The 17,084-nt window shown below is 39.8% G+C and overlaps 5 protein-coding genes across 5 annotated transcripts; 3 read left to right on the top strand and 2 right to left on the bottom strand.

Moving 5' to 3' along the window:
* Window positions 1-933: 933 nt before the first annotated feature.
* Window positions 934-1,808, bottom strand: LOC149625124 (acetylcholinesterase-like). Its single transcript, XM_089851900.1, has 2 exons — window positions 1,396-1,808; window positions 934-1,179 (listed from the first exon to the last, which is right to left on the bottom strand). The coding sequence occupies exons 1-2, from the start codon at window positions 1,794-1,796 to the stop codon at window positions 966-968; spliced, it is 615 nt and encodes a 204-aa protein (XP_089708026.1). The 5' UTR covers window positions 1,797-1,808; the 3' UTR covers window positions 934-965.
* A 6,134-nt stretch (window positions 1,809-7,942) lies between these two features.
* LOC149625123 (uncharacterized) lies at window positions 7,943-10,308 on the top strand. The gene is made up of 2 exons (XM_089851885.1): window positions 7,943-8,089; window positions 8,403-10,308. Exon 2 carries the CDS (start codon window positions 8,403-8,405, stop codon window positions 10,140-10,142), a length of 1,740 nt encoding a protein of 579 aa, XP_089708011.1. The 5' UTR covers window positions 7,943-8,089; the 3' UTR covers window positions 10,143-10,308.
* On the bottom strand, window positions 10,296-11,601 carry Fdh (alcohol dehydrogenase class-3 Fdh). Its single transcript, XM_089851891.1, has one exon. The coding sequence runs from the start codon at window positions 11,599-11,601 to the stop codon at window positions 10,462-10,464; it is 1,140 nt and encodes a 379-aa protein (XP_089708017.1). The 3' UTR covers window positions 10,296-10,461.
* A 271-nt stretch (window positions 11,602-11,872) lies between these two features.
* LOC149625121 (general transcription factor II-I repeat domain-containing protein 2A-like) lies at window positions 11,873-15,441 on the top strand. Its single transcript, XM_089851884.1, has 2 exons — window positions 11,873-12,069; window positions 13,275-15,441. The coding sequence occupies exon 2, from the start codon at window positions 13,320-13,322 to the stop codon at window positions 15,288-15,290; it is 1,971 nt and encodes a 656-aa protein (XP_089708010.1). The 5' UTR covers window positions 11,873-12,069; window positions 13,275-13,319; the 3' UTR covers window positions 15,291-15,441.
* Window positions 15,442-15,630: 189 nt separating this feature from the next.
* Window positions 15,631-16,994, top strand: LOC149625120 (alpha-tocopherol transfer protein-like). The gene is made up of 4 exons (XM_089852074.1): window positions 15,631-15,754; window positions 15,833-16,075; window positions 16,639-16,943; window positions 16,986-16,994. The coding sequence occupies exons 1-4, from the start codon at window positions 15,631-15,633 to the stop codon at window positions 16,992-16,994; spliced, it is 681 nt and encodes a 226-aa protein (XP_089708200.1).
* Window positions 16,995-17,084: the final 90 nt, after the last annotated feature.

The raw sequence follows: 17,084 nt of genomic DNA, 5'->3' as shown, positions 1-17,084 counted from the left end.
GCGCACTCTCATGATACCAAAATGGCTACAGCGCAGGCGCCAAAAAGCGAGATGGAAGGCAAAGTTTTACCCCCATGTCTTTCCCTCTTAGTTACATCGAAGTGGCGCCCCTCCCCTTTTGAAAAGGATTTATAGCCATTAAAAATTTACTTTCTATACCTAGACCATATCAGGGATAGATTTAATTTTAGAAGTAGGAATGGAGAACAGAGTAATGTGTCCGCGCGTCAAAGTCGCGGACCCCTGTTTCCACGGGACGGAGGGGTATGAAAGAAGAGGCGGGTCATAGCGACAGAGGTAAAAGGAATTACTGGTGCTTGTGCTTGTATAAGTGCTTGTACTGGTGCTTGTGCTTGTATAAGTGCTTGTACTGGTGCTTGTGCTTGTATAAGTGCTTGTACTGGTGCTTGTGCTTGTATAAGTGCTTGTACTGGTGCTTGTGCTTGTATAAGTGCTTGTACTGGTGCTTGTTCTTGTATAAGTGCTTGTACTGGTGCTTGTGCTTGTATAAGTGCTTGTACTGGTGCTTGTATATTTTAGCATCAATATTCTTATTTATTGTTATTATTGAATATTGATATCGATAATTTATCGGTATCGGTTTAGTATGGGTTTAATCGAAGGATCGGTAAAATATCGGTATCGGTTTAATTGTTGGATCGGGTAAAATATCGGTATCGGTAGGTATCGGTTTCCCAAGTATCGGATTATATCGGTATCGGTTTAAACTGGTATCGGCCCATCTCTACTGGGTTATGAGTCGGAATGAAGTAAATACTAACCGTTCTCCATTCCTACTTCTAAAATTAAATATATTCCTGTTTTATATTATGTATAAAATAAAATGCAAATATCAAACAGTTTAATTAAAAGTCAATTTATTTAATACTTCTGCTTGTTACGAAATGATTGACGTTAAAAACCCCGTTTCATTTTTATTGAATTTTTATTTTATTTTCATTTATTTAAGATTTTGTAGTTCTTAAATTGGCGCTCTGTTTGTCAGCAGCGGCAGCCATCAACTTTGGTAATAAATCGCTCCATAACGCGCATTCTTTGTACCGTAAGTTCTCCCCCGATCTAGTCTTTATTGGTATACCAAGTTCCAAGTACTTCCGGTCCTCTGTTGAGTATTTAGGCCATTCAACTGGTACCTGGATGTCACCCACGTTTGGATTTCTATTAAATTAAAAACGAAAATCATTCATAAGGTATTAATTTCTCGCAATAAGTTAAACAGATTAATATAAATGTTATTTATTTAACATAAAAATTGACCCAAAAACGTGCACGAAAGTGTCAAGCCAAAGGTCCGGCGTTCTAGTTGTATTTTTTTTTTCGTCGGTTTTCGTACACTTTTTTTGGATCAATATCATAAATGTATTGACTTCATACCCGTATTTAGCAAAATTTGTCCAATATCTTATCATTTTCGCGGAAAGTTTCATCTCTTCATAAGTGAAACCCCTGGCAGGGTCTAATGGTAAACCAAAGGTAAGTGATATATCTTCACCGTGACCAGAACCTGACCATTTAGGGTAAGGTGAATCGCTAGGATGGACGCTATATTGGTATCGGTAAACATTGTTGCCATTTGCTTCTAATAAGTCACTCATGATGTTAGTTTTGCAATGGAAGAATACGTCCGTTAACAAATTGATAAATTCCTGGCGAGTTTGAGCTGGGTCCGATGGATGTTCCCAGTTTGTGTAAAAGTGCTGGATCAGACCACTTGCTAAGCTATCGTTAGTCCCAATGAAGACTAAGAGAGAAATTTTCTTAATTTTCAACTCCATCAATCCGTTTTATTCCCGATGCGTGACCCAAGGCTTAACGCGCGATTTTGAACTGACATGTTTGGGTCAAAGTGATGCGTCGTCTGGTTCCGAGTCAAAAATACTGAAACGGTTCGACTCTGAAACAGTCTGACCCAGATTTTTTGGTTAAAAATCGCGTGTTAAGCCTCGGCAAACGCAGTGGGAATAAGGTGGATTGACAATTCCATTGGCGTAAGGTAGGAAGGTTTTTCTTACACGGTATAAGTTGTTGAAACATAGCTTGATCAAAAACCGCGTCTTCTTGGATCTGCAACAATTTTCGATATATGGCGATGGTCGATCCTTCGTCCGTTGTGGTTCCTACCATGACGTCAATATCTCTTCCAACTCTTCCGACTTTTATAGCAGTCTCGGGGTCATATGGTATATAATCACCATCGATTAATGGTGCCCATTTCACCTCGAACACTGACATCAATGGCACTCCGAACGTATCTTTGACCAGTTCATAGGGGTCAGCTTTTCTGAAACATTGAAGTACTTCGTTACTGTTCCGCTCCATTGAGTTATCGGAACATCCGGCTAAATTAGCGACTCTTTCGGCTAGTGTTGTGGCTGATTTGACGTTCGTTGATGCCCAAGGCGAATTACTAACTCCGCTCTGGATTATGGCCCTTTGAAAATATCTCTGTGAATTCGATGCTGACGCTAGATGGTGGTTAACCGAAGCTGCACCGGCACTTTCCCCAAAAATGGTCACCTATTCAAAAGTCAAGGAATAAGTCTTGTGAGGTGTTAAGTTCATTTCTTGCCTTAGTCAAGACACTTACCTTATCAGGATCACCTCCGAAAGCCCCGATGTTATCTCGCACCCATTTCAAGGCCAATTCTTGATCAAGGAGTCCCATGTTACCAGGAACTTCCTGTTTAAGGTTGTCACCCATGTACAGGAAACCAAATATATTCAATCGGTAGTTCATGGACACGACAATAACGTCTCCTAACGCTGCCATTATTGCTCCATCGTACTTGTAAGATGTCGATGACCCTATTTCAAATGCCCCTCCGTGAATCCATACCATTACCGCCGCGTTATGAGCGTCAAGTGGCGTAAATACGTTAAGAGTAAGACAGTCTTCGGATGTGTCTATTTCTTCGGGTACAAACCATCTTTCTAGCAATGTACCACCAGCGTTCCTGTCGAATCCTTGAATACATGACTTTGATCCGTTATAAGCTAGGAATACGTTGGGCCAACGGTCAACGATTGGAGAAGGTCCTTTGAACCTAAAACATCAGTAAATAATTTATTTTGCTTCTGGTACATCAACGTCATTCGAAATATTAGTTTCAGAGTTGACTCTTTAAAAAATTACGAGTTCAAAAATCCAATTTAATATTCTCTTTACCTTAAATTTCCAATTGGAGGTTGAGCATAGGGTATTCCTAGGAACGCCTTAACAGTTACACCAACTGGAGTATTAACTAAAATACCTTGCACTAATCCATTATTGGTATCGATTACTTCGGTAAATGTACACAATGACAACGTGATCATAGAAAAAACCGCACCTATCCTTAGCAACTTCATCTTAGGAAATGCTGGTACAAGAGTGAAAAAATTTTGTGAGTCCATAAATTTAATGATACGCGTATTGATACAAGCTATAACTGTATAGCTACGATTTGGAAAAATTCAGGGCCTCGTTAACCTTGGAGATATTTCCTTCATCTATAGTTAAAATAATTACCCAAAAGAACACTCATTTCGTATTGCATGATAAATGCCCACGTGTCAAATTAAAATTTAAAATCGCGTTCTTAGCGCTTTGTTACTGAGTGACGACCAAGGAAAAAAATTAAGAAATATTTTCCTAATTGACGATACTTTGATGTTACCTCCAAGGTCTTTCGTATAGTGTGGTAGATTCGATCTTGAACAGTTTTTATCTATAGAACTCAAAAGTAACGACGTAATAAATTGGTAGTTTTCATTTTAGATGGGAGAGAAATTTTATTTCACTTTCTCTTTGTTCTAACATAGATAAAGGATGCGCGTGAGGAAATTTGTTTTCACGCTACAGGATAGGCAGCTCTCTTTATCAAATAAGGTGCCGCGTTGTAAGGTCCTCTATGTGTCAAGTTACTGACACCCTTATCCAACTGAGGTAATGGAGGGAAACTACCTCATAGAAAATAATCAGTACAACTTATTTATATTCAATTGTGCTAAGCGTCCATTTTATTGGAACAAATACATATTTTTGTACATTTTTTGAAATATACATACAAACGGAATTGAGTAATAGATATTGCGTATAACTATATGGTCTACGAATAATTTTAAACTGTTTAAACAAAACTTAATATTTGGTTAAACTGAGATAATCTAATTATACTAACATTTAAATACAAGAAATTTATACAATGGACATTGCGAAAAGCGCGGGTTGTTCGTTAAACCAGAATCAGACGAAGTCAACCCAATATGAATGACTTGTGCGACCGTCCAAGCGACCTTGTCCGGTTGAGTTTAAAGGATAGGTGTTGTGTGCGGTTTAATATCCTCGGATAGCACCCAAACCTCCAAGACCTCCTAAACCTCCCAAAGCATCGGCTGGTACCAAGACGTACCTAGAGGTGGCTGGTCGAGGAGCTGGTCGGATGTAAGTGATTGGTTGGACAGCTGGTTGAATGTATCTGACGGTTGGGGCAACGCGACGGATAGCCTGCAAGAAATTTATAATCAAATTAGAGAAAATGAGACTTTGCAACTGCTAGCGTTTCTAATTGTTTTTGAGTGACGTTTGATAATCTTGTTTCTAAACCCTAATTTAGACTATTTTTAAATGAAATGCTAAAATTCTTTTTGAAAGGTTGACACTAGACTGTGTTGTTCATTAGAGACTGAGTATACTTACAGCAATTGGGGCTGGAGCTGGGGCAACATCGATTGGGTTAGCTCTCAATTCAACATTAGCTGGGCTTTCGGCCTTGGTTCCTGGTTCGTTGGTATCAATGGAGGCACTGAAACCTTCTGGGCCAGCGGTGTATTGAACGTTACGGGTGGTTCCATCTGGGTTGGTCAAGGTGTATGAACCAACAACGGTACCGCTACCGTCGGCACTTTCGGATCGGGAGCTGGAACCGCCATCTTCGCCCTGAGCCTCGTAGCTGAAGGAGTAGGGTTTGGGGGATTCGTCCTGCGAAAATTTATTGGAAGGTTGGTTTGTTAGTTCCTGGGACATCAACGGAGGTACTTAATTAAGTACTGGATGATTTTAAGTACTTACAACGGGCAATGGTTGAGCCATGACGGCCACCAAACAACATACGAGGGCAAGAGTCTGGAAATGTTTCAACGATTCATTATAATTTAAGCAGTCTAAAACTTGGATTACAACTATTTCTGTTACAATTCGGTTGCTTTAACGTTCTAAGTTCTTATATGGTTTCATGGTTGTGCTGTAGTCTCACCAAGCCAATTAAACATTTATCGAAAATAGCTAATTCCCTTAAAATCCTCAGCCAAGTAAATTGTTAAATTTGTCCAGACAAGCATTTATTTATTACTTCTAAGTTATACCTTACCATCTAATATTTTCTATATAAATACATATCCTACTTAATTGAAGCTTATCTCCAAGTACTCAAGTACTTACTCTGAACATGATGATAGTTGGTTGAGAAGATTTGCTGGTTCTCTTAAGGTCCGAAGTGAAAGGAATTGTTGGTTGATTTGGGAAAGTGTTAACCGTATTTATACCCGATCTCCAAATGTTAACCCCACCTAGTCGGGTAACCCACCTACCTGCTATTTGCCACCCCCTGAATTTTAACCACGAAAAAAGTGGATTGTCTCCAATGTACTTAAGTAAAGACGATACGAGATGACCTTGCATTTGTCGTATTCTACCCGTTATTTGTGTCAGTTTTTTTCTCTAATGGCAGATTTGGTGGAAATGAGATTTGTAGATCTGTATTACAGATTTGTACAGTTGGAATTCTTTTGGATTTCGTCCATGACACGTATGCCTGAAGATGAGACGGCCAAAAGAGATTAAGAGTGAAGTTAAAATCGATACGCGAGCACGTGTTTAGATCGAATTCATTGCGTTTTAAAACACGAGGAGAAAGGTTTTGTATCCGTCATTGCTACCGAGGGTTTTATACCTTATTGCTAAACTACTCGAGCCCTTATGGTCGTATCCCTAAGTATTATGTATCGTTATAAAGAGAAGAATTAGAGCTATAACCAAAAGTATATAGATTTAAAAACAAAAAGTACACTTCATTAACAATTCCCGGCCTTTGGGAACATAACATTATACCAGGGATAGGTTTAATTTTAGAAGTAGGAATGGGGAACAGAGTAATGTGGGCGTGCGTCAAAGTCCCGGACCCCCTTCCACGGACGGAGGATTATGAAAGAAGAGGCGGGTGATAGCGACAGAGGTAAAAAGGAACTACGTATTTACCGCCGTTCCCGTCAGCAACGTCATCAAAACGTAGTTTAAGTGAGCCACTAAGATAATTTAAAATTTTCGCTACGTGTTGGAGGGAGGGGCTCTATACTGGGCTATGAGTCGGACTGAAGTAAATACTAACCGTTCTCCATTCCTACTTCTAAAATTAAATCTATCCCTGATTAAATATATTTCGGTATCATCAATCTGATGTAGTAATGAAATATTTTTGTAATAATATAGCCGAGATGACCGCAATACTAAAATTATAATTAATTAAATGCACCCTATTGGCGGGCTTTGTAACTTAGTGTCACCCAACATGTTCACATACTTGTCTGATTTACCTCGATGTTTTCTGATGCTCAATTGATAGGATCTTAAAAAATTGTCCCCCTTTCTCGATGCGATGTTTTTCTACTATTCCTTGTAATTTCCAAGTTTTATCTTGAATTATTTCACCACGAATACTTATTCCCAAGTAAAATACGTGTACATCGAAACCTCGAAAGGCGGAGTCAAAACACCTTTCGTTCTGTATGACGCCATAGTCAAATGAACACTGCCGTTAAGTTAGTAACCACACTTTTGTAAGGTATGGATTTCGTATACTACGTTGGTACCATTTGTACATTCTTTGTATTGCGGTTACATATTCTTGTTATAACGGTATCAGCTTTTTTTTTACTGTTTCAAATAATCGTATATCACTGGAAGAAATGGTATAGACGCCATCTTAGGCCCCGGGCAAAAAAACCCACACCCCATTGGCGCGACAAGACTAGAGTTCTTGCGCAATTTAGTAACATCTTCGCCAGTTTCCTGTGTTGAACCACTTTTTTCGTTAAGAGATAAGCTTGAGATATCGGAATTTGAAATTATCTTTAAGCCCTTGGGATTCCAATTTATTCCATTAATTTATTGGGAAAAATGAAAAAAAAAAAAAATTCGAAGAATGTTCGAGTTTCAGAAGTTAATTAGAATTAGCAATTTAGCAACGCGACCTTTTCAATTACAATGATTTGTGATATTTTTTACCATTGGGAAAGTATACCTTTTCTTTGAGAGGTCAAGTTATTTGCGAGGTTTTCAATTTAATGCAGTTTAGCGCTTTGGTGTCGCTCTTGGCGGGTCTTAAAAATGGTCTCAGCGCGAGAAGGCGCTGTAAATGGAAATCTATCCCTATATAATTCCATTTTAAACTCCATTAAAATAAGAGTTTAAACGTGACTTGGTTCACGGACTTCGAAAAGAATATCGTGAAAGTGTGATTTTTTAAGGCTTTTGTTCGTCACTTGTCACGAAAGTTGTAAATTACACTCGCTCAAACTAGTTTCTATCATTAAAATCATGATACTTTGCAAATTCATTTGTATTTCTAAAAGTGTTAGTTATCAAAAGTTAATGGTTGGGTTATAAAAATGTAACGCTCCTATTATTAACATAAGCCGGGTTTACACGAGACAACTTTGGAACCGTTTTGGAAAGACCTAACCAACCCTTTTTGAAAAGTAATATTTTAATTTTCTCGTGAAAGATCTTCACTTTTAACAGCGTAATATTCCTTTTAGTACTTTCCAAAACCGTTTTAAAGTGTCTCGTGTAAACGCGTCTACATAGAAGCGATAGAAGGCTTTTCATCTACTGGGGCAGCAGGGCCAGTTATACTTCTTGGTCAGCGACGCCGCGTGGCCGTCGTATGCTACACATTCTGCTACCATAGCGCAACGCAACAGAGTGTCAGTCTGAGTCAGTCAGTCATTGCCAAAGACAAGTTAACACTGTAACGTTGGGTTTTAATTACCGGTTGGGTCCGTAGTTTCACACGTAAAATCGAATTTTTAGGTAAGAATGATGTTAAAAGATGTATGATTGTTCACGCAAATAAGAGTTTAACACTGGGGTTAACGTTATAGCCATTGTATAAAGAATTTCATTGATAAATTTTTAATGTGAAATGCTTTTCTTCCCTTTCCCTTAAACACAAGTTGTAAAACTGTTATCAGCTTTTACTGTAGTGATTAAATTTTATGTTCGTTAAGATATGCGCTAAAATTTATCACGAATTGTCGTTGGTCTAGCATTCATTGCTTTCAATGCACTGCCATTTTTGGTACAATATTAAACATACCAAAGAAAATAAATTTACGTACAATAGATGTCCAATGCAATGGAGTTTTTCGAGGAGTTTATGCAATGGAGGCTCAAAGACACGCCTGAATTTGCGACTTGCGTTGGAATACACGACTATGACGATCAGTTAGAATCCTACAGCAAAGCGGGATTCGAATCGAGACGAGATGGCTGTCAGAAGTTTCTTAATAGAGCCAAGGAACTTCAAAAATCAACTTCTGAAATTGGCGATTTGGATAATTTGAAACTGTTTCAAATGGAGCTAAACAATTTAGTTGATGGATACGAATTCACGTGGCATAGCGCACCCATTAATTACTTCGAAGGTCCGCAATGCGAATTAGTTCAATTGGTCAATTACATGAAGAAAGATACAGTTGAAGATTTAGGCAAAATAGTCTCTCGATACCTCAATTTCGCCAACCAATCCGAAGGAATGATAGAAATGATGAAAATAGGCATCGAACAAAAAACAACCAATCACGTTTCTTCCGTCATCTCGGTTTTGGATCAAATTAAAAACATTGTCAACGCGGATATCGAAAGCTCCGATTTTTATAAACCATTCTCCGATGAAAGTTTGAAATCTTCGAAACTGACCGATAACGAAAAGAGTCAAATTCAAACAAAGGCGAAGGAAGCAATTGAAACATCGTTACTCCCATCGTTTACGAAGATCGGGGAATTTTTAAAAACGCAATATATTCCCAACGCCCGATCGGAAATCGCCGCTACTTCTATGCCAAATGGTAAAAAATACTACGAACGGTGTTTGAAATTTCACCTGAGTTGCGATATGGCACCCGAAGAGGTTCATAATATCGGTTTAAAGGAAGTTGATCGCATATCAAAGGAAATGAAATCGATCATTGAAGGATTAGGATTAAAACTGAACATTCAGGAATTTTCAAACAAAATCCGGCACGACCCCCAATTTTTTTATGGAAACAAATCCGAATTGCAGCGAGATTACAAACGCATAGTTTTTGACGAAATTTACCCGATATTGAAAACGATTTTCGATGAATCTTGCATTCCTAAAGCGAAATTAGAAATAGAATCGCTTCCAGAATCACAAGCGAATGGACCACTGGCCTTTTACCTTGCAGGTTCGTACGATGGTAAACGACCCGGAGCTTTCTACGTCAATGACTGGAACTTGAACGAAAGTCCAAAATACGAGATGATTAGTTTAGCCCTACACGAAGCGGTTCCCGGTCACCACATGCAAAATTCATTCATGATCGAAAGGGAGAATGTACCACTATTCTTAAAAATCCACGAAGACCGCAAGTACTTCGCTGTACCGAGTCGGTTCGCGATTTACAGCGCTTACGGTGAAGGTTGGGGCTTGTATTCAGAGTATTTGGGCCACGAATTGGGCCTTTATAAGGACCCATATTCGCATTTTGGGCAATTGAGTCAAGAAATATTTAGGTCTTGTAGACTAGTGGTCGATACGGGTATGCATTATTTCGGATGGTCCATGGAAAGGGCGATTAAGTATATGTTAGAACATAGCGCGGCTGCTGAGGAGAATGTTGCCAAAGAGGTTAAACGATACGTCATGTGGCCTGGACAAGCGTGCGCTTATAAAATGGGCGATTTGAAAATTAAGGAACTTAGAAAACGGGCTAATGATAAATTGGGAGCCAAATTTGATTTGAAAAAGTTTCATAAAGTCGTATTGATGTCCTTGGGACCGCTTAGCTTTCTGGAGGATAAGGTTAACGAGTATATAAATGAGGAATTGAAAGAGGCTTAGCAACTATCGTTTTGGAAGGTCGCAATCATATGCTAGCTCATCTTAGGTCTATTTTGGTCTATCTGGTTCAAGAATATTATTTTGAAGTTGAACTTCGTTCGGGTTTAACATAAATATCGGTCACATTTGTACACTAAATAAATAAAGACACAATTTAAAGGGTTAAGACGTTCGATTTATTTTTATTTAGTAAATTGTAACTTCTTTGGTAGAAAAATTTCGCAGTAGTACAAAATACGAGAGTTTGACATTCAACATGGTTTTTGTAACAGAATTATAGAGAACTTAACAATAGTAGTATTAGTAGTAGTTTGGCACATTACTTTTGAATGTTAACAATAGCTCTAATTGACTTTCCCTCGTGCATTAATTTGAACGCTTCGTTAATTTCCGGAAGGTTAACATTCTGGGTGATGAATTCGTCAACTTTCAGTTGTTTATTCATATACTTCTCAACCAACTGCGGTACGCTATCTCTACTTTTCCAACCCCCGAACGCTGACCCTTTCCAAACTCTTCCCGTGACCAACTGAAATGGGCGCGTTGAAATCTCCTGTCCAGCCCCAGCTACGCCAATAATAATTGATTCACCCCAACCCTTATGGCACGATTCCAAGGCGGCTCTCATGCAATGAATGTTTCCGATACATTCGAACGTGTAATCTAACCCTCCATCTGTCATTTCGATCAGCACTTCTTGAATAGGCTTAGCGTGATCTTTAGGGTTGACGAATTCGTTGCACCCGAACGCTTTAGCGACTTCGAATTTATCTGGGTTCGTATCGATTCCTATGATTCGCTTTGCGCCACGTTCCTTGCATCCCATGGCAACGGCCAAACCCACGGCGCCTAACCCCCATATGGCTACGTTGGACCCACTTTCTACTTTAGCGGTATTCAAAGCCGCTCCGTATCCCGTAGCGATCCCACATCCTAACAAGCAGACCTTATCCAAAGGCGCGTCATCCCTGACCTTAGCTACGGAAATCTCAGCTACGACCGTATATTCGCTAAAGGTACTTGTCCCCATGAAATGGTACAACTTTTGACCCTTGCAACTGAATCGAACGGTGCCATCTGGCATTAAACCTTTGCCTTGAGTCGCTCGGACGCGACTGCATAAGTTAGTTTTGGGACTGTTGCAAAATTTGCAGTCCCGGCATTGCGGGATGTATAAAGGTACGACGTGGTCACCCGGTTTGACCGAAGTGACTCCTTCTCCAATGCTTTCGACAATTCCTCCACCTTCGTGTCCTAGGACGCACGGAAATACGCCTTCGGGGTCCAACCCTTCTAGGGTGTAGGCATCAGTGTGGCAAACTCCCGTTGCCAGAACTTTGATCCGAACTTCACCCGCTTGGGGTGGAGCAACTTCAATGGTTTCAATAACTAGGGGTTTAGCTGGTTCCCAGGCAACTGCTGCCTTGCAGGTAATGACTTGTCCAGTTGTACTACTCATATTAACTAGGAATTATCATGAAATAAGTAATTATGTACATAAAATCATGTGATCTAGGCGGTTTTACATACCAGTCGCTGCAATATTCAGTCTGTTCAAGAAGGGAATGTCACGCCGGTTAATATCAAATTGCCCTTGAAATTATCTTCTTCGATTAAAAAGCTCTTATAAACGTGGTTTGAAATTTGAAAATGGCACCCTTCCAATGTCGTCTGCTAAATTAATCGGTAGTGTTTTTATGGTCTTTGAGAAAGTCAAATTGCTTGTCTTTGGAAAATTATTTTAGCAAAGGCTTAAAAAACGGAAACAAACAAGTGAAGTGATCGTGTTAAGATCTATCCTAAATAAGTTTATGGGGTTTAAAAAATATAAACAGCTTTAATAGAGTTAATATAAATTCAGTTTGCGAATAACGGTAATGTTTACGTTGGTAATTTGAAGATTGCTTACGATTGAGACTAAAACATAGTAAGTGTCGTTTTGTTTGTAAGTGCTTTTAATGTTTAATAAGCTTTAAAAATGGGCCACAATACTCGAATACACATAAAATACTTCGATATTAAGCTTTACTAACTACGCGATGATGCTCACTTTGTAAATTGTAATCGAATGGTTATGTAGTGACAATAGCCGTTTAGTTTCTAAGATACTATGTCATACGTGTCACCCATACGAAAACCGGTATTTTCCGACATAATAGATGCATAAGTAACATAACTATAGTGAAACAACAGTATACGTAATTTTTATAAAATACTTATTATCACCAAGAAGTGGTATCTAGTTTATTAGGGAGAAGGTATAAGATGCCTAAGTATTCGCGCGCCATAGTCCCAGTCCCCCTTTCAAAATACAAGGGGGGACGTAAAAGGAGGCCGGGGTATAGAGTAATGTCAGTTCTACGTATGCAAACGTCATACCCTTCTATCTCTTAGCTCAGTGTCACCCCCCTACCAGGCGCGTACAGTATCCCCTCTTACTAAAGCGCGCTTAGAGGGAGGGATACACCGTCTACTCCCCTCTCTACCGACAGTAGTGTCGGTAGAGGGTACGAGGGGACGTAAAAGGAGGCCGGGCTATTTCGCCTTTCCTCAGTCGGAAAAAACGTAGTTTTCGTCATTCGCGTCGCGCTGTCGTGAGTTTTCAAGAACCAATAAGATGCTGGTTGTAATTTAGGGGGGGGGGAATTAACTCCGGACCTACGTTTGGACTGGAGATAAAGCTGGAAATGTTGCGAATTTATACCTTCTCCCTAATAAACTAGATATCACTTCTTGGTATCACCATACACGGCCTTGTGCTTGTTATGCTTTAAGCTTAGAGAGATTTACATTGGGTTGCCACTGTACCATGAAAGAACTTTGAATATGTGCGTGAACTGTCATGGAATTTTTCAATAGCCAGTGAGCCCCATGTCCCAAACCCTTTAAACTGGTCATTTTGAACAGTTGGGTTCATTTTTGAGTTAAAATAACTGCCCTGAAGTATCAATGAATCACATCGCAACAAAACATGTTCTTTTTTTGAATACGGTTTTGTGTAAAATACAATTTATGAGGTAAAGAATTGGCCCTGCAATGTTCACAATTTATATCGCGTTAAAGTTGTATAATTGCGTAATGTTGATATGATACGTCAAGGCAGTCAGTAACTCTTACGTCATCCCCTTTTAGGAAAGACATAATTAGGAGGATCGGCTAAGCCTTACGCTAACCGCCATGAGTCAGCAAGATAACTCGGAAGCGGGATCGCCAAGCGACGATACATCGGACAATCATATTACAAACGCTATGATGCCCGTCACGGTTGTTTATATGCCATTTAAAAAGAAACCGGCTGTTAAACGTCGACGTCGCGACCATAATCGCAAATACAACCCAAATTGGGAAGAGCTATACTTCTTTACTTACTACGACAACAAGTGCATATGTTTAATTTGCAACTTTAACATCGCGACCTTAAAAAAGAACAACTTGGAACGACATTTCAAATCAGTTCATCGCAACTACGAAACGGATTTCCCCGAAAACAGCGCATTACGTAGTTACAGATTGAAGGAATTGAAATCGGTGTTTTATAGCGATCGAGCGGTAATTGCCCACGAAGCCGCCAAAGTTAAAAGTTATTCCGAAGCGTCCTTTAGATTGTCCTTTCTAATCGCCAAGAAGAAGAAACCGTTCGAAGATGGGGAAATGTTGAAAGAAGCCATTTTAGAAGCGGCGCAAGCGTTGGGAAGCGCCTTTGAAAATAAAGAAGACATTATAAACGCCTTTAAAGACATCCCATTATCAACTCAAACCGTAACGCGTCGCGTTGAAGAAATATCCAAGAACGTTTACGAGCAATTACGCCATGATTTAACAAGTTGCGAATTTTTTTCGTTACATTTCGACGTATTAGACGAGTCAACTGACGCTCCCAGACTCGTAATCCTTATTCGTTTGGTCTTCGATGACTCCATTTCAAAGGAGGAATTGCTAAAGATGATACCGATCCGCGGGAAAGCCACGGGAACGGATTTGTTCAATTTATTCAAAGCGTTCATTGCGCAGATTGAATTGCCGTTATATAAACTGGTCTCCATAACCACGGATGGATCCCCGGCTATGATGAGTTCCGAAGTCGGTTTCGTTACGTTGTGTATGCGCGACCCGTTATTCCCACCGTTTTTAAATTATCATTGCGTACATCAACCGCAAGCGTTACCTACCAAGATAGTACATTTCGATCATATTGTAACTGTACTCGTTAAAGCCATAAGTTCAATTCGCGCTAACGCCCATACTTGCGACGTAACCAATCTTAAGCCTCTGTTGGATGAAATCGAAGCGATCGACGGAGGTTCCTCGCATATTGACGCGCAGAGTATCGGGAAAGGGAAGTTCTTACAAGCATTCATTGATTCCTTACCCGATGTCAGAATGTTTTTGGAATCGCGGAACGAAGCCCCTCTTGAATTGTACAACTTCTTATGGTTGAAGGATTTATCGTTTTTCGCGGACTTTTCGGCTAAATTATATAAACTCAATCAAGAACTTCAAAGTAAAGGAAAAACGGTCGCGCAAATGATAGGATGCGTCAATGCCTTCAAAGGCAAGCTCGATCTATGGATTCATCAACTCGGTAATCGCAACTTGCAACATTTCCCGAATTTAAAGAAAATACGACTTTGCGGTATGGAGGATGCCGAATTTAACTTGGATTTGTATATAAATCACTTATCGAGTACGAAAGACGAATTCACGAAGAGATTCAAGGATTTTAGCTTACTGGAACCAGTTGTGGCTTTTATGTTCAACCCTTTCATCGAAGTTGACGTTAACAACATATCCGCTAAGATAGCGTCGTTATTTAAAATGGACAGCGTCGAATTGGAACTCGAAATCGTTTCAATTCAAAGCGATATAGAATTGAAAACCCGCGCTGATCATGAGCAATTTTGGACACTGGCTTCTAAAGAAAAATACCCGTTGTTGAAGGAAGCCGCGCAAAGGGTCCACGCGTGTTTTGGATCGCTGCATCTCAGTAAAGCGGCGCAGGCTGATCTAAAGGTCATCAAGACAAAGAAACGAACGCGATTGACCGCCGATCATTTGGAAGATTGTTTGAGATTAGCTTTAACGAAGTATCAACCGAATTTTACGCATTTATCTGAAAGTATGCAGTGTCAGGCATCGCACCGAGTGTAATTGTTTATCAAGAAATTATACGAAAAATATTAAACAATTGATGTTAGTTAACACACGTAGTGGTACTATAAGTCATTAACCACTAGTAACTAGGTGTATGTATTTGTAGAAATTATATGACATGTTGTATTAAAGGAAATATTTAAATCAAGTGTGTTAAGTTAATTGTTGATGTACAATGAGTATTGTGGCCCTCGGCGTTTTTTCAAGTTGAAAACTGAATCTAAACACTCTGTAGAAACCAAAAAAACGGCAATTGCGTTGGATGCAAAATGAGAGGCAACAACTTAGATCAAAATTGTACTAGAAATTGATTATCTTGACGCTGATTGTGGTTAAAATGACGCTTGACACAGAAATGGGTTGCCTTAGCCCCGATTTGGTCGATAAGGCCGAACGGGAGTTGATGGAAAAACCATCATGGCGTGAAAGGGATATACAAGCCTTGAGGGAAATGGTTCTTGGTTGGTATTTCTCAAAATTAAAGTGTTTTGCTGATTATGCGTACAATATTCGCTGGGGTGTTATTTTTTTTCTCAAAGCCGATGTTCATTTGGTATCCCGTTCTGATGACGCGTTTTTAATTCGTTTCCTGCGAGCGAGGAAGTTTGATTACGATCGTGCCTTTAAATTGTTGCGTCATTACTACAGCCTTCGCGTTAAATACCCCCATCTTTACCACGAACTGTTACCGTCAAATTCGACGCATGTCTTGTCATCGGGGATACAAGGTTTTTTATCCCATCGAGATGACGAAGGGCGTGCAATTTTTATTTACAGGGGAGGTATGTCACTGGCTAAACCCATTCGATAACCTTGAACTGCTTAGTCAAGGTCGTGATGACGCGTTTTATCGGTTCTAAGAAAAACCCAATAGAATCAGAACAGATAGGTCTATATTTGAAATCACTTGATATGATATCAAGAAGCGATATCTAGTTTAATAGGGAGAAGGTATAAATTCGCCACATTTCTAGCTTTATCTCCAGTCCAAACGTAGGTCCGGAGTTAATCCCCGCCTCTAAATTACATCCAGCATCTCATTGTTTCTTGAAAACTCCCGTCAGCGTGACGCGAATGACGAAAATTACGTATTTTCCGACTGAGGAGAGGCGAAATAGCCCGGCTTCCTTTTACGTCCCCCTTGTATTTTAAAAGGGGGACTGGGACTATGGCGCGCGAGTACTTAGGCATCTTATACCTTCTCCCTAGTAAACTAGATATCGCTTCTGGATGATATCGAGTTGTCGGGCGTTTCTGCGCAAAAGTTGGGAACGTGTCATCATGACCTTAGGTGCACAGTTCAAGGTGACCAAAATTAAAAATGTAACGCCCATAAACCGTACAGGGGTATGGAACACGACTCGATTCTCTGGCGACGAAATTCTACGTGCCAATCTTCTTTGCTTAGAGCAAATTATCCAAGAGGCCGATGTCCAAATTAACGGAATCGTGGCTATATTGGATATGCGAGGGTTGGGCCTACAACACGTTCGACATTTCACACCCAGCCACGCGAAACAAACGATACAAATCGTACAAGACAGTTTCCCAGCTCGATTCAAAGCAGTCCATATCATAAACGAACCGGCGGTTTTCGACGTTGTCTATGCAATTACGAAACCATTCCTTAGTGAAAAACTTAAAAGCAGAGTAAGTAAACGAGTCAAGTGTTTTCATGGTTTTGGGTGTAAGTATCGTTAATTACTTTATGGGTAATTAAAGATATGTTTTCACGGATCCAATTTGAAATCCCTCCACGAACACATTGGCCCACATCTTTTACCCGCTGAT

This window comes from Phalangium opilio, unplaced genomic scaffold (assembly GCF_054372755.1).
Source record: "Phalangium opilio isolate 3A_F unplaced genomic scaffold, DU_Popi_V2 ptg000105l_1, whole genome shotgun sequence".
Taxonomy (NCBI): Eukaryota; Metazoa; Arthropoda; class Arachnida; order Opiliones; family Phalangiidae; genus Phalangium; species Phalangium opilio.
The sequence above is the reverse complement of the archived record's forward strand: the minus strand, read 5'-3'. Positions and strand labels throughout refer to the sequence as shown.

Bases quoted from the DNA above. Each gene is read 5' to 3' on its own strand.
- Fdh (XM_089851891.1), bottom strand. From the start codon at position 11,601: ATGAGTAGTACAACTGGACAAGTCATTACCTGCAAGGCAGCAGTTGCC.
- LOC149625120 (XM_089852074.1), top strand. From the start codon at position 15,631: ATGACGCTTGACACAGAAATGGGTTGCCTTAGCCCCGATTTGGTCGAT. The intron at 15,755-15,832 runs GTTGGTATTTCT...TTTTTCTCAAAG, and splicing joins CTTGAGGGAAATGGTTCTTG to CCGATGTTCATTTGGTATCC. The intron at 16,076-16,638 runs GTATGTCACTGG...TAAACCGTACAG, and splicing joins AATTTTTATTTACAGGGGAG to GGGTATGGAACACGACTCGA.
- LOC149625124 (XM_089851900.1), bottom strand. From the start codon at position 1,796: ATGGAGTTGAAAATTAAGAAAATTTCTCTCTTAGTCTTCATTGGGACT. The intron at 1,180-1,395 runs GTATGAAGTCAA...TTAATTTAATAG, and splicing joins ACAAATTTTGCTAAATACGG to AAATCCAAACGTGGGTGACA.
- LOC149625121 (XM_089851884.1), top strand. From the start codon at position 13,320: ATGAGTCAGCAAGATAACTCGGAAGCGGGATCGCCAAGCGACGATACA.
- LOC149625123 (XM_089851885.1), top strand. From the start codon at position 8,403: ATGTCCAATGCAATGGAGTTTTTCGAGGAGTTTATGCAATGGAGGCTC.